The following is a 15405-nucleotide window of genomic DNA, read 5'->3' as shown; positions in this document are numbered from 1 at the left end:
TCAACTACAAATACACTTCTCCAACTACTACTTTCACACTCTACTATCTACACATTTTCTCTATCCCTTTCACAACCTTGAATTACTATCAAAATCTATGATATCTATATTCATGTTATCAGGAAAAGGTCTAACCATAGGTAAAGAATTCTCATTAATATCACCATTTTCATTCGACTTATCATAGTAAGGAAAAGCGTCTTCATGAAAAGCAACATTTCTTGAAACAGAGAAACTATGAGTTTTAAGATTAAAACTAAGTATCCTTTTGTATTTTTCTTAAAACCAAGAAAGACACCAAGGTCAGCCCTTGGATCCAGCTTTGTCATATTAGCCATTAACGTTCCACTAAAACAAAGACATCCAAATATGCGTAAATTGTCAAGATCAGGTTTTCTTTTATAAAGTCTTTCAAAAGGTGAATCATTTTTCAATAAAGGCGTTGGTGTGATGTTCACAAGGTAAGTAGCGTATTCTAGAGCATAGCACCAAAATTTAGAAGGAACATGTGACCTGAAAAGAAGAGCACGAGTCACATTCATCAAATGTTGATGTTTACGCTTGACCAATCCATTTTGTTTAGGCGTTTCCACGTAGCTAGTATGATGTATGATTCCTTCAGCATCGTACAACTCATTCATTTGAACTTAGGACCATTATCACTTCTTATAATCTTTATAGATTTTTCAAATTGGTTCTTAATAAGATGTACAAAATGCTCAAGATGTTTTCGTGTCTCAGATTTGTTACACATCAAATATACCCATGTGAAACGTGAATGACCATCAACAATGGTAAGGAAGTATCTATGAGAATGCAAAGAGGGTATAGAATATGGTCCCCATATATCAACATGCAAAATGTCAAAACAATTAGCTACATACGAGGTGGACTTAGGAAAAGGGAGCTTTTTCTGTTTAGCAAAATGACAGGAATCACATCTACCAGTCTTATCGAAATTGATATACAAGTGTTTCTGTTTCAAAATAGCCAGTCTTTCATCTGACATATGGTCTAATCTATCATGCCAAAGATTAACATCTACACTGTTACATTTATGAGATGTAGTATGCAAAGCAGCATGGTTGTCGATGACATAAAGACCATGATTGGATTTAGCTATACCAATCTTCTCTTTCGAAATTTGTTCCTGAATCACACAAGATTTAGAAGTGAAAACAATCTCCACGTTAAGTGTGGATACAAGTTTGGAGATGGAAACCAAGTTATAAACGAAAGATGGAATAAAAAGAACGTCTTTCAAAAAGAGTTTATCTTTCAACTTAATATAACCTCTGTGAGTGGCAGTAACATGAGTGTTATTTGGAAGACTAACAATAATGGGCTCAATTTTATTATAAGAAGCAAAGTGTTTCAGAGAACAAGAGACATGGTCTGTTGCTCCTGAGTCTAAAATCCAAATATCACGTTTGCACGAAAAAGAGCTAATAAAAGAGTTACCTCGTTGCGATAAATCCTTGCAAACGGTATTGACTTTACTAGTATTGGAATCTATTGGTGTGTCTTCCTTATTTTCCTGCAGCAGACTCATGAGGGCTTGGTACTGTTGTTGAGTTAATCGAAAATCTTGCTCTTGTCCAGTACTATCTTGACCATTTTCTTGTTGAGCATCCACAGTCTTCACAGCATTGGCTCTGCTATTTGAGAACTTGTACCCTGGAGGGAATTCATGCTTTCTGTAGCATACATCTATCGTGTGTCCAGTCCTTCCACAGTGAACACATACCTTCTTGCTAGAATTCTTGAACCCTTTTGCATCATTGTTCTGCAGGAACCCATTCTTCCTATAACAGTTTGCCTCAAGATGGCCATTTTTCCCACAAAAAGTGCAACTCAACTGGTTATTAGCTGTATTAATTTTGACCTCGCTTTCATTAAGCATGTTGCTTCCCATGATTTGTCTTTCTTGTTGGGCAACGTAAGAAAAAACTTTGTTGATTGAGGGCATTGGATCCATATAGAGCACATGAGACTTCACATTGTTGTATTGCTTGTTCAAACCTCTGAGAAATTGCATCACTAGGTCTTCTACTTTTCTTTGCAATATCACGGATATGGCTTCACAGGGGCATTCCGCTTTGCAAGAACAGCCAGGGTCTGGTCTGAAATTCTCTATCTCATCCCAAATAACTCTAAGCTTTGTAAAATAATCTGTGACAGTGAGATCACCTTGTTTGATCGAGAAGGCTTCCATTTGAAGGTCTGAAACACGTATGAGGTTCCCTTGAAAATATCTTGATTTGAGATCTTTCCAAATGTCTTCAGCTTTGCTCATCCATAAGATGCTTTGACGGATGGAAGGAGAAACTGAGTGGACGATCCAAGACACAACCATGTTGTTGCATCTTCTCCACGTTTGATAAGTGTCTTCGCCTTTCGCGGGTTCAGGTGCAGATCCGTCAACAAACTCGAGTTTGTTTTTGGCAATGAGAGCAGTAATCATGGATCTGCTCCAAGAATGATAATTGTTGATATCCAAGACTGGTGAAACTAAAGCGACAGCCGAATTTTCGTTAGGGTGCAAATATAAGAAACTGTAAACGGAGATATTATCAGATACTTCTTTGCTCATGGTGAAAGGAAAAAAACAGAACAAATTGAAGAAAAGACAAGAAAGCAAGATGAGCAAAGAAAGAAAGAAAAAAAAAGAAAGAAGAAAAGATAGTCAGAGATGCGCAGCAGAGCACTTCAAAAGAAGTGCTCTGATACCATCTCAGAGTTGCAGCGCCATGATTGATTCACGTAATACCACGATAACGAACAAATGAGATAGGCAGAAGATTGCATGATTAAAGAAATAAGACGCAGAAGAAAGAAAGTCATAAAAATGACATAAAACTGAAAGAAGTAAAGCACGTATAAATAGGCTTAGTGCGGTGGATAAAAGAGGCCCATGCACACGTATTGAATAAGTGACGTTGAACGCAAGAGAACCCAAACTACGTGTCAGTCTTTGCATTTTGACAGGAGTTATTTTGAAGCCTGATGCTATCACTTTGACATTTTGCATTCCGGGTTTATATGTTATTATCAAAGTTTATTGTAATAAAGTATTTTTTTCAATGAATTTTCGTTCCAACTACTTATTATAATATGTTTATTTCCTTCTCCTTTTCATCCTCAATACATTATTGTTGAGACTTCATAATTTTCGATAAGGCTTTTAAAGTATACATAATTCAATTTTTATAATTCAAATTTAGGTAGTTAATTTTTAGTGAATAATTTTTTTTAGTCAAAATCATGATACCTAATTTTAAAGACCAATATAGTGATTAATTATAATTTTTTATTCATAATTGTAACTATTTTAGTAATCAATAATTTTTAGTTTGATAAATTAGTATCTAAATTAATCACTATAATTACTAATAATTATTAGTTACTAAAACTTTTTACTATTTTGAAGTTTTTTTATAGTGTATGGCCCAAATACTTTAAAAATTATAGTTGTCTTATTTAAATTAATAATTGTATTCTAAAGGTAAACACCTAAGAAATTTAAATATTATATTTATTTCAAAAAATGGACTTTAACAAGTAATTAATAAACTTTTTTTATGAAATTTAATTTCTGTAATAATATATAAAAGTAAATATTATGAAACCACTTCTTTTTTATAATTTTTTTTGGGCAGGCCGTAAATAAAGATATAAAGATTAAAAGTTGTAAATTTAATAACAAAATACTTATATATATATATATATATATATATATATATTAAAATAACGTAATGAAATTTATAACTTTAATATAATTGCATCTCTATTATTTCTTATGCAATATTATTTATGCACAACCATGTATAAGGTTTATCTTATTTATTAGAGTTATTATTAGGTCATAACTTTACTTAAGTTATTAATCATTAATTTTTATTATTATACATTATAATACATTGTAGTTGTTTTTATAACTGTATTTCTTTTAGTTACTGATGAAAAAAATTGTTTTTTGTATTAAAAATAAAATAATGGAAATAATAAGGTGATTAAAAATGTGAGAAATGTGATTGTTTTAAGGAGAGATTTATATAGTTAATTTATCCGGTGGACTCCTCTTGAAGCCGTCTATGTCCAAAAAAGGTTTGAAGAAACGAACCATTGACTATCAAAATGTGAATAACATCAAATTGCAGTAATTAAATATGCCACATGCATGCAGCCACAAGACCAAGAAAAATTCTGAGTGGAAGTCTGCAAGTGGTAAATATATATATGTTATCCTAATTTTCCTATAATGAAACACTAAAAGAGAAAGTGAGGCAGAAGAAGAAAAGAGAAGAGTTCAAGCGCAGACACTTTGATGATGACCGTCTCAACGAGCTCTTTGAAAACAACCTATAAATAGTTTCCCTTCGCCTCTCTTTCTCTCAACCTCTTCCTCAACAACAAAGTATATACAAATCACAACTCTTCCTTTCGCTTCTCCTTAACTTTACTTTCGTTCATAAATTCTGCAATAACCCACAACAACAATGGATATCAACACTCCACGCCTCCTTCCAATCATTTCAACTTTGGTTCTCATTCTAGTTTCGGTTTCTTCATTCGCCTCAGCGTCTCTCAAAGTGGGTTTCTACGCCTCCACCTGTCCATCCGCGGAGGAAATAGTGAGAAGTGCTGTAAACAAAGCCATTTCTCAAAACGCAGGCATAGCCGCTGGTCTCATAAGGATGCATTTCCACGACTGCTTTGTCAGGGTAAAATCAATCACTCAACCACTCTCAACTATTATCATATTTTCCAATTCCGATTCATCAATTTCGTTCGTGCATTTCTTCAGGGCTGCGACGCTTCCGTGTTGCTAGCATCTACGCCGGGTAACCCAGCAGAAAGAGACCATTTTGCCAACAACCCAAGCTTGCGTGGCTTCGAGGTCATTGAGGACGCCAAGGCTCAGTTGGAGGCTGCATGTCCTCAAACGGTATCGTGTGCAGACATATTGGCCTTGGCAGCAAGAGACAGTGCTCTCAAAGTGGGTGGCATAAACTACGACGTTCCGACAGGACGCAGAGACGGTCGTGTCTCTATCGCCGATGAAGCGGCACAGAATCTGCCTGCACCAACACTGAGTGCCGATGAGCTTGTGAGTAGGTTTTCACGAAAGGGTTTGTCTGGAGATGAAATGGTGACACTTTCAGGAGCCCATTCCATTGGTGTGTCGCACTGTTCTGCCTTCTCCAAGCGTTTGTACTCTTTCAATGACACCTTCACGCAAGACCCATCAATGGACTCTTCCTACGCTGAAACCCTGAAAGCAAACTGTCCTGCGCCACCTTCCATCTCAGACCCCACAGTGTCTCTTGATCCTTCCACTCCCATTCGTTTGGACACCAAATACTACGACGGACTCATCAACCACCGTGGCCTGCTCACGTCGGATCAGACGCTTTTCAACTCGCAGTCCACCAGGGAAATGGTTCTCACCAATGCCAACGATGCTGCTGGTTGGTCTCACAAGTTTGGCAAGGCAATGGTGCAAATGGGTTCCATAGAGGTCCTCACCGACTCCAACGGTGAGATCAGGAACCATTGCACCTTTGTCAATTAATTCACCAGTCCACAAATCACAAGTGCATCTGGAAAACCAGCTCAATCACTTTAATTCTTTCTTGTTTAATTCTTTTTATACATTTTTTTTTCTAGAAATGTTAATTACTCGAATAGTACTCACTTTGAGTGACTTTGAGTGATGTGTGTCAAATTGGTATCTGTACTCTCCTCGCCTCAGGTTGGAGTCCGACCTAGTTTCCCAAGTTTCCATAATTGACTATTCTAAGTCGGACAAGTAGGTCAGCTCGGCAGGTCGGATAGGTCGGATAGATCGGTGATGGGCTAAGTAATATGGCCCAAAGAAATAATTCGGTTTTCATACACGTGCCTTTTAGACCCGGAAAGAAATATCCCTATATCTTAGGAAAAAATTAACAAAGTAGAATGTTAACAAAGTAGTGGCTTAGTTGGTTAAAGTTTGATAGGCAGAAAAATCGGATGGGCAGTTTTAACAACTGATCATATTATATATAGAGAGAGGCGGAATCAAGAAAAGGTAGGTTAATGGGAGACGAGTGAGGGAAAAGAAATTCGATACAGTAGAGTTAATTCACGTAGTTCTGGTCGGTCCTATATTCCGGACTGGAACAGTATCCCTCTTTTAAAAAGTGTCAATTTGGTCCCCAAATTAGTTTAAGTGCATCAATCAAATCCATTCCGTTAGATTATCAGAAACGACATTAAGATTATAGTGGTGTGACAATGAAGAATGGATACGTGTCAATTACTAAAGAATATGTGTAAAATAAAATAATTGTACAGTGTTACGTGTACAATATATTGCTTTAAGAAATTGAATGTGTTTGTTTTGCCCTAAAACAGTTTTTCCCTTTAGACATATTCTTCTTCTTCTCCTTTGAAGTTTCGCAGTGAGGGTTATGCGTGTTCTTCATAGGGTTCACAAAAGCATAGTGTCTCCTACCATGTTGTTTTGTATAGGGATCTGGGTGGAACACCAATCTGCTATTATGGGAAGGTTGCATTGTTGAGAGTGGCTAAAACAATTAAGAATTGTGGAAAACAATTTCTAAATTGCTCTAACTACAAGGTATGATTTATGGTGTTAATTTTTTGTTTCCATAATTTGTGTTTGTGGAAAGCAATTTGTGGGTTGCCCTAACAAATTTCTTGTGTTTGTTTAATTTTATGTAAATAGCAAAGTGGTTGTAATGAAGAATCTAAAGGATGCAATTATTTCAAGTGGTTCAATGAAGATAATAAGGATGAAAGGGATGCTACCATAGGGAGACAAAAGAGAAAGATCTATATTTTGGAAAAATCTCTTATCGTTTTTGAAAAATGAATTAAATTTTTAAAATAGATTATATGTTTTCTTGGTTTCATTAATGTAATATTGATTTATAAGTTGTACTAAAATTTGTTGACTAAGATTAAGATTGATAACTCAAGTTTGTGAACTTGATCAATATAAATATAAAGTTCATTGATTAATGCAGGTTAGTCTAAAGTTCATTGATTTAAACAGAAGAATACGTTAATGAAAAGTAAAATGTTGAATTAAACTACATCAAAATTAAAGTATAAAACTAAGTGTCCCTGCAGAGAACAAATAAGATCAGTTAGGCACAAGTATCACCTTACCCATATTCGCTATCTCCTCGGTTGGCTTCTCCCCCTTTTTGTATATATTGGCTTGAACTCAGGAGGGGTTACCTGCAGAAGGGACTCCGAAGCTTAAGTCAGCCAAAGCTCTCAAAAGTCAAATCAGGTTGAGAGCTTTGGCTGACTTAAGCTTCGGAGTCCCTTCTACAAGTAACCCCTCCCGAGTTCAAACCAATATATACAAAAAGGGGGAGAAGCCAACCGAGGAGATAGCGAATATGGGTAAGGTGATACTTGTGCCTAACTGATCTTATTTGTTCTCTGCAGGAACACTAATAACAAATAAAATGTAAATGATAAAGCTAGGATAGAAATACAAACTAAAAATAATAATTCAACGTGTGAAATGAGAAAAGCATTGGAGAACTAAATTAAAATGTACAAGTTCTAAAAGTAGCAAAGTAACCCAATTATAACAATTTTAAAAGTGAAACTTCATTATCTAAAACTAGAAAGCTAAAACACAACTATAACGGAGATTTTTTTGGAAACAAAAACTAATTGAACATGAATTTATTTATAAAAGCAAGAAATAACACAAAGTCCTGCAAACAGAAGAAAACAGAAACAACAAGAGTCACACAAAAAAGTAGCAAGCTAAATTAATGTGAAATAGGATGGGAACATATGACCTAAAATCCAAAAACAATGCAGAAACGTAAAATTTGAATACATAACAATACTATAGCCGTAGAGAGAATTGAATGGAATTAAAAAACTAGAATTAAGGAAAAAAATGAACGATTCACATTGAAAAGAAAACCATAGACAAAAGAGTTCCAAACTTAACAAACTAGAATATCTTAAAACTAAAAAACTAAACTAAATTGCAAAGTAATGTGAATGGAAATGCATAGAGATTAAGGAAATGATAAGAATCAACAATACTCCATTGCAAAGAAAAGTTGAAAGTGAGTATTCATGGAAGTCCAATGGTTACAAAACACCAAATTAACCTAATTTCTTTCTCTTTGGGCCATTCCATGTTAGCCCACAATACATGTTTGAGAGAAAGAAAAATACACCCTTTGGATACTAAAAAATTACCCCTACATACAAAAAAGCTAAAACAATGTTGGCAGCCAATCCTTGTAAATGCCCGTGATTATCCAAATTGAATTCATCTAGCTTAGACCCTGAGTCGCGCATACCACCTCAAGTTGAGGACAAGAGCACTCGACGAGAGTTAGAGAGAAAGATGATACTAACGTATGAGAGTCTAAATGTAATCAACACATCCCATTTTCTGTTATCTCGCGTGTCAAGCTTGACACAACCATGTGTGGTCCAATTAAGGGTTTGCATTACTTCACCCTAGAGATAGAGAGGGTTCATATGCCGAAATGAGTTGTCATAAATATTACAAGATGGAACCTCAGACCCGAAGGCATATGTCATGTGCTATGTCACGTAGGTCAACATCATATCTAGAGACTATTATAAAATAATGATAAACCAGAAACAATATAGAAATATAGATAAAAGAGATGATCAAGTCAAATTGTTCTTATAACAAACAATAACAATATAAAGATAATGTAAATATGTAAATGAGATAAGGATAGAGTAAGCCTAGGTTGAGGCACGCTGAGCGCTATCCTTAGAGAGAAAACGCCCCTACTGCACAAGGCAATACTCAATATTATGTGTTCCTCCCCCAAGATACAACAACCCGTCAGATCGATCGAGTGCAGTGAAGGATTTCTAAACCTTATGAACACCACTGTTTTAAGAGATAATATAGAGAAGGAAAAGAAAAACACTTTTGAGAGGAAGAACTCTAGTGTTTGTTGTGTCTATTCCTTATGAAACTAGGTGGTATTTATAGGTGAGAAAAGGAGACACAAGAGTAAATGGCCATCAAACTGATTTAAACCAAAAATAATTTCAAATCAATGAAAAGAATAAAAATTGTTTATACATAAATAGAATTTAACTCTGGAATTAACATTGTATTAAAACCCCAGTAACAACAATATTTTATTTTAATTTTTTTTTAAATTATATTAATATTTCTAACAATCCCCCACATAATTTAAAAAAATATTATCTTTTAAAACAAAATATTGTATTTCAGTATAAGGGACCTTTCGGGTTTGAGTCTTACACCTAGTGCTTATAAACTTCCACCCGAGAAAATGCAGACACTTGATTGTCTTAAACTACATCCCATGTAACCGGGTTTTAGTAAATAACACATACAATATTGGTGTTCATTATAGGTTCTAATCAGTGATTGCACGTTACGGCCTTGTGCATGTATCTTGTGTCATGAGTGTCATTTAGAGACTTTGCCCATGTCTCACAATGGCAGCCCCACCATCACACTCACTAGGTAAACCCTCAAAGGGTGGTTTGTGACTCACACCCCTACAAAATTGTCATTGGGTTTATTAAGAGGTATTTTACAAAAAAAAAAACATAATAATACATATACCTCAACCTTATTATTGTCACAATTTATAGTACACCTCGCCATAGAAATGAGACATAACATTTAATCAAATCAATTGGTGTACTTTAGTCAACAAACAACTTCGTTGTTACCCATTGAACTCCATTCCATGGGATCGCCATTCATGTGGAGATGGGTGTCCATTGTTGCAACTAATTTATGGGCTTTAGTCCCATTCCCCTCGATGACTCAAGTACTTGTTGACGCGTCAACCCTTTGGTAAGCGGATCCGCAATATTTCTTTCTGACCTAACAAATTCAAGAGAAATAATACCATTAGTAATCAAGTTTCTAATAGATTTATGTCTCACTCTGAGATGCCTTCTTTTTTCATTAAAGTTTTTGCTAGAAACTTTAGATATGGCAGCTTGACTATCACAACGCATTGAAATAGGAGGTATGGGTTTATTTAACAATGGTAAATCATATAGAAAACTTTTAATAAACTCTGCTTCAGCAGTAGCAGTATCTAAAGCAATAATCTCTGCTTCCATGGTAGATCGTGAAATAATAGATTGTTTAGAAGATTTCCATGATATTGCACCTCCACCCAAAGTAAAAACATAACCAGTGGTTGACTTTGTTTCATTAGAATCAGAAATCCAATTTGCATCACTATATCCTTCAATAACAGTAGGAAATTTTGTATAATGAATTCCATAATTAATGGTTCCTTTCAAATATTTAAACACCCGTTCTAATGCAGTCCAATGAGAATGATCAGGATTATGTGTATATTTCCCTAATCTACCAACTGCATATGCAATATTAGGTCTAGAGAAATTTGTCAAATGTAATAAGGAACCAATAATTTGAGAATATTTATGAGAAGAAATGCCTTCACCTAAATTTTTCTTTAGTTTAATATATGGGTCAAAAGGCGTTAAAACAGGTTTCACATCAAAATAATTAAATTTCTTCAATAATTTCTCAACATAATGAGACTGCGTTAACATAATATCACCATCTTTTTGTAAAATCTTAATACCCAATATACATCTATAGGACCAAGGTCTTTCATATCAAAATTACTGGACAACATATGTTTCACATCATTTATAACATCTATGTTGCTACCAAATATTAATATGTCATCTACATACAAGCATAAAATAACATAAACACCATCATCATATTGTTTTACATACACACATTTATCACTATTATTAATATGAAAACCATATGAAATAATAACTTCATCAAATTTTTCATGTCATTGCTTTGGTGCTTGTTTTAAATCATATAAAGACTTAACAAGCTTACACACTTTATTTTCTTTCCCTGACTCAATAAAGCCCTCAGGTTGTTTCATATATATTTCCTCTTCCAAATCACCATTTAAAAATGCAGTTTTAACATCCATTTGATGAATTTGTAAATTAAAAATGCAAGCAAGAGCAATCAAAACTCTAATGGTAGTGATTTTTGAAACAGGTGAATATGTATCAAAGAAATTACACCTTCTACTTGTTGGCAACCAATAACAACAAGTCTTGCCTTAAATTTATCTACGGACCCATCAGTCCTTAATTTTTTCCTAAAAATCCATTTATATCCAATACTTCTACAACTAGGAGGAAGATTAGTTAAAAACCAAGTTTAATTTTCTTTAAAAGAATTCATTTCATTATTAATAGCTTCTTTCCAGAAAAGAGCATCAATAGATCTCATTGCTTCACCAAAAGTTTTAGGATCATCTTCAAGCATAAAAGAATAAAAGTCAGGTCCAAAATCTTTAGCTTTTCTTTTTCTTTTACTCTTTCTTGGCTCATTTTGAATACTTTTATTAGCATTTTCACTTGAACGAAAAACAGAACTAGAACCATCACAAATAACATTACCACCAGAAGGCAAACCAAATGTAGAAGTATCATAAAGAGTTTTAGTCATTTTATTTTTTAAAGGAAAAACATTTTCAAAGAAAACTGCATCTCTAGATTCCATAATAGTATTATTAGAGATTTCATTCACTTCAGAGTTAATAACCAAAAATCTATAAGAGATGCTATGTAGAGAGTAACCAATAAAAACACAATCAATTGTTTTAATTCCTAATTTTCTTTTCTTATTAGGTGGTATATTAACCTTTGCAAGACACCCCCACACTTTATAATATTTTAGTAAAGGTTTTCTTTAGTTCCATAACTCATAAGGAGTTTTATCACAATCTTTATAAGGAATTCTATTGAGAATATAACAAGCTGAATATAAAGCTTCACCCCACATATATTTTGGCAAACCAGAACTTGTAAGCATAACTGTTCCTGTAGAGAACAAACAAGATAAGTTAGGCACAAGCGTCACCTTACCCATGTAGTCCGTTATCTCCTTAGTTGGCCTCTTCCCGGTTGATACTTGTTGGTTTGGACCTAGGAGGAGTTACCTACAGAAGGGACTCCGAAGCTCAAGTGAGTCAAAACTCTCAAAAAGGTCAAATTTGTGATTAATGAATGCGTACCTTTAATTACTGGGGTCCACGTGTATTTATAGAGCATTAATTATGTCTGGTTATCCCATGGACCGGGCCTTGGCTTGGGTCGTAGCTTGGGCTTTAAGTGGGCCTAGGCCCTAACCTAGGCCCTTAGGACCTATTGAACACGGGGGACTTCGCTTTTACTAAGTATATTGAGGTAGTCGGCCTAAACCGACTACTTCCCTTGGCGGTTTATGTTGCTCATATGTTGTCTTAGGCAAGTTATTCCCCTAGACGTCTAGGTTACCGGTTTTGGCCGGGTGGACCAGCCTAGGCTGGTTACTTGAATGCTTTGGTATGGTGATCGTTTTATCATTATTTTGGTTAAGTTGGCTTGGTGTGGTACACCAGTCCCCAAGCCTTGACCGACATAGGTATCGGTCACGGGTGATATGTGTTGATATGCTAGCGGAACCGGCTAGGTGTGATACACCAATCCCCTAACTTTAAGTGTGATGACCAGTGTTAAGGCTAAAAAGTGGTAACCGTTTGAAGGTAGGTGAAGGGGTGTCAGGGGTCAAATCAGGAAGTTATAGCGTCGTCATTTTTAAGAGTCACGTCTCTTGTAATGATGGTGTCGATTGGTATGAGTTGTTGTTTTGGCGGGAAGGGATTTTCGCCGTTTGGGATTCTGGGCTATAAATATGGATTTCAAAATGAGTGAGGGGTTACCTGGTTCATTTGCGAGAGTTTTGTATTCAGAGGTCTTGTGTGCATTTTACTGTCCGACTAGTTCCCAATTTCAGCCAACATCTTTCCGTAAACACGAAAAAAGGTATGTCTAGTAGCGATAGTATGTCGTTGTCCACGTCTAATAGTGAGAGTATGGGGTCGGAGAGTAGTAGAGGTAGGCAAGTTGACGAAGAGGGTACTAGTTCTGGAGGTATGGTAAGTGGGATCCCCATGGAGACAGTGAGGGAGGTTCGAGAAGATCCCCCTGAGGAGTTGGCCGAGAGTGAATGGCCGGCCAAAGGCGGTTATGGGTGGGTGGCTGCCGATGTCCGCAATCAATCATCTTTGTTCCGGTGGTCTCGCTTATTGAACTCTTGGCTGAACTATATGCCTGTCATCTCAATGGGTGTAAGCGGGGATGTCGTTTCCTTGGAGAGGGTTAGCGCTATTGACCGTGTGTGTCACAGGCAGGAGGAGGCTACGGAGAAGTTCTTCTACATGTACATGTGTCATTTTTCTCAATTACATGTACGGTTACCGTTAGATGATTTCACTATGGGTGTGTTGCGCGCGCTGAACGTGGCACCTACACATTGCACCCGAATAGTTGGGCTTACTTGCAAGCCTTTCGCATCTTGTGCCAATCTCTATACCTGGAGCCTTCTCCTTACGTTTTCTTGTACTTCTATGACACCAGACCCCGTCGACCGACTACTTGGTTGTCTCTGATAAGTCGTCCTACTATCAGCAGACTGGACGCATTTTCCCAGTCTTTCAAGCACTTTAAGGACAGGTACTTCAAAGTTGTGGTGAAGGAAGAAGACAAGCCTTATTTCTTGAACGCTGATGGGAGTACAAAATTCCCATTTAGCTGGACGGGTACCCCTTCTCGGTACAAGGATATGGGGACCGATGAGTTATCGACGAGGGATAAGGAGGTGGTGAAGATCTTAATGAAGTTTGTTGATAAGTTGCCCACTAAGGGCTTAGTTAGAGTTTATAATTCGGTGCATCCGATTATAGATATTGAAGGTATTTGTTTGTTACTTAAACTGTGTTAATGATTCTAAGTTGTTTTAATCTGGGGTTTACTGTGTTATTGTAAGGCACATGGTGCAATTAGGGAAGAAGAATTTGGCGCTCTTCCAGTCGTTGAGGAAGGAGATGGCCACTAAGGCTAAGGCAGCTGGGAAAGTTGACGTTCCCAATTTGCAAGAGTCCGTGGTGAAAGTTCATGTACATGGTGGAACGAAGAGGAAAGCCGAGTTGCCGCCTCGCGCCGGCAAGGGGAAGGATGTGAAGAAAGTAAGGGCGGTCTTGCTTGGGGCGTGGTCGGCCAGTGGGGCGGGGTCGGCTGGTGGGGAGAAAGGACCGGAATCTGGCTTAATTGAGTTGCCGGAAATATTCGTGAGAAAGGATATCGCGATCAACCTCCTGGATACCATTATAAACTCAATCGACGATATGGAGGCGGATCATATCGTAAGGACAATGGTGGAATTTGGGAGCAAGGCCGCCGTGTGGGGTCCTTATATCGGCGGGAGGTGAAGGAGGGAGGTCGGGAAAAGGTAGAAGAGTTGTAGGGGAAAGTGGACAAGTTTGAGGAAGAAAGGACTGCATGGAAGAAGGAGAGGGGGGGTTAGGAGGTAGAGAGAAAGAGGTTGGCCACGTGGAGGGTTCGCTGTTTGGATTCTGAGGAAAAATTAAACAAAAGAATAAGGGAGTTGGAGGAAGACTACGACGAACTGAAGGACAAGTATGACGGTGTTGTCGGTGAGCTTGACGACCTGAAGAATTGTATCATACAAGAACACATTAATGGCTTTGAGAAAGGACTACGTCAAGCAGCCTTTTTCCATGAGGAGGTTGATATTACGGATGCCAAGTTTGATGTTAACAAGGATGTGATTGATGGGAGGCTTGTGAAGGAAGATGAGAGCAATGTGGGTGAGGAGGCGGAGGAGAAGGCGGAGGAGAAGGCGGATGAAGAGCTGAAGGAAGCAGGTGATACCGAGGAGGTGGCCCCTAACGCAGCAGAATAGGATCTCGGTTTTTATTAAGTTCAGAATATTATTTGAGCCTATGTTTGCAATATTTGGTACATTACATTACATTGGTACATTCTTGCACTCTTGTTAAATGTGATTATGGTTATGTATGTTAATTGTGTATGATGGGTTTTGATGATTTGTGGTGTATGTATGGCGCGTTTGATTGTATGTTAAGGGTGTTCGACCCAGGCCGTTTATTTGTGGTAAGGATGGGGAACTTAAACGAATTAAGCACAAGTTAAGGGTGTTCAACCCAGGCCACTTACTTGTGGTAAGGGTGGGGAACTTAAACGAATTAAGCATAAGTTAAGGGTGTTCGACCCAGGCCGCTTACTTATGGTAAGGGTGGGGAACTTAAACGAATTAAGCACAAGTTAAGGGTGTTCGACCCAGGCCGCTTACTTGTGGTAAGGGTGGGGAACTTAAACGAATTAAGTATAAGTTAAGGGTGTTCGACCCAGGCCCCTTACTTGTGGTAAGGGTGCGAAACTTAAACGAATTAAGCACAAGTTAAGGGTGTTCGACCCAGGCCGCTTACTTGTGGTAAGGGTGTG

General features: G+C 37.0%; 2 protein-coding genes across 2 annotated transcripts; one reads left to right on the top strand and one right to left on the bottom strand.

The window, feature by feature from the left end:
- Positions 1-895: 895 nt before the first annotated feature.
- Positions 896-2810, bottom strand: LOC146888275 (uncharacterized). The gene is made up of 2 exons (XM_085668688.1): positions 1462-2810; positions 896-1150 (listed from the first exon to the last, which is right to left on the bottom strand). The coding sequence occupies exons 1-2, from the start codon at positions 2591-2593 to the stop codon at positions 1116-1118; spliced, it is 1167 nt and encodes a 388-aa protein (XP_085524814.1). The 5' UTR covers positions 2594-2810; the 3' UTR covers positions 896-1115.
- A 1603-nt stretch (positions 2811-4413) lies between these two features.
- On the top strand, positions 4414-5818 carry LOC114174174 (peroxidase 5-like). The gene is made up of 2 exons (XM_028058956.2): positions 4414-4724; positions 4808-5818. Exons 1-2 carry the CDS (start codon positions 4500-4502, stop codon positions 5573-5575), a joined length of 993 nt encoding a protein of 330 aa, XP_027914757.1. The 5' UTR covers positions 4414-4499; the 3' UTR covers positions 5576-5818.
- Positions 5819-15405: the final 9587 nt, after the last annotated feature.

This window comes from Vigna unguiculata, chromosome 2, assembly GCF_037176805.1.
Source record: "Vigna unguiculata cultivar grain cowpea cultivar isolate G323 ecotype 2 chromosome 2, ASM3717680v1, whole genome shotgun sequence".
Taxonomy (NCBI): Eukaryota; Viridiplantae; Streptophyta; class Magnoliopsida; order Fabales; family Fabaceae; genus Vigna; species Vigna unguiculata.
Note: the sequence above shows the minus strand (reverse complement) of the source record. Positions and strands in the feature narration are given on the sequence as shown.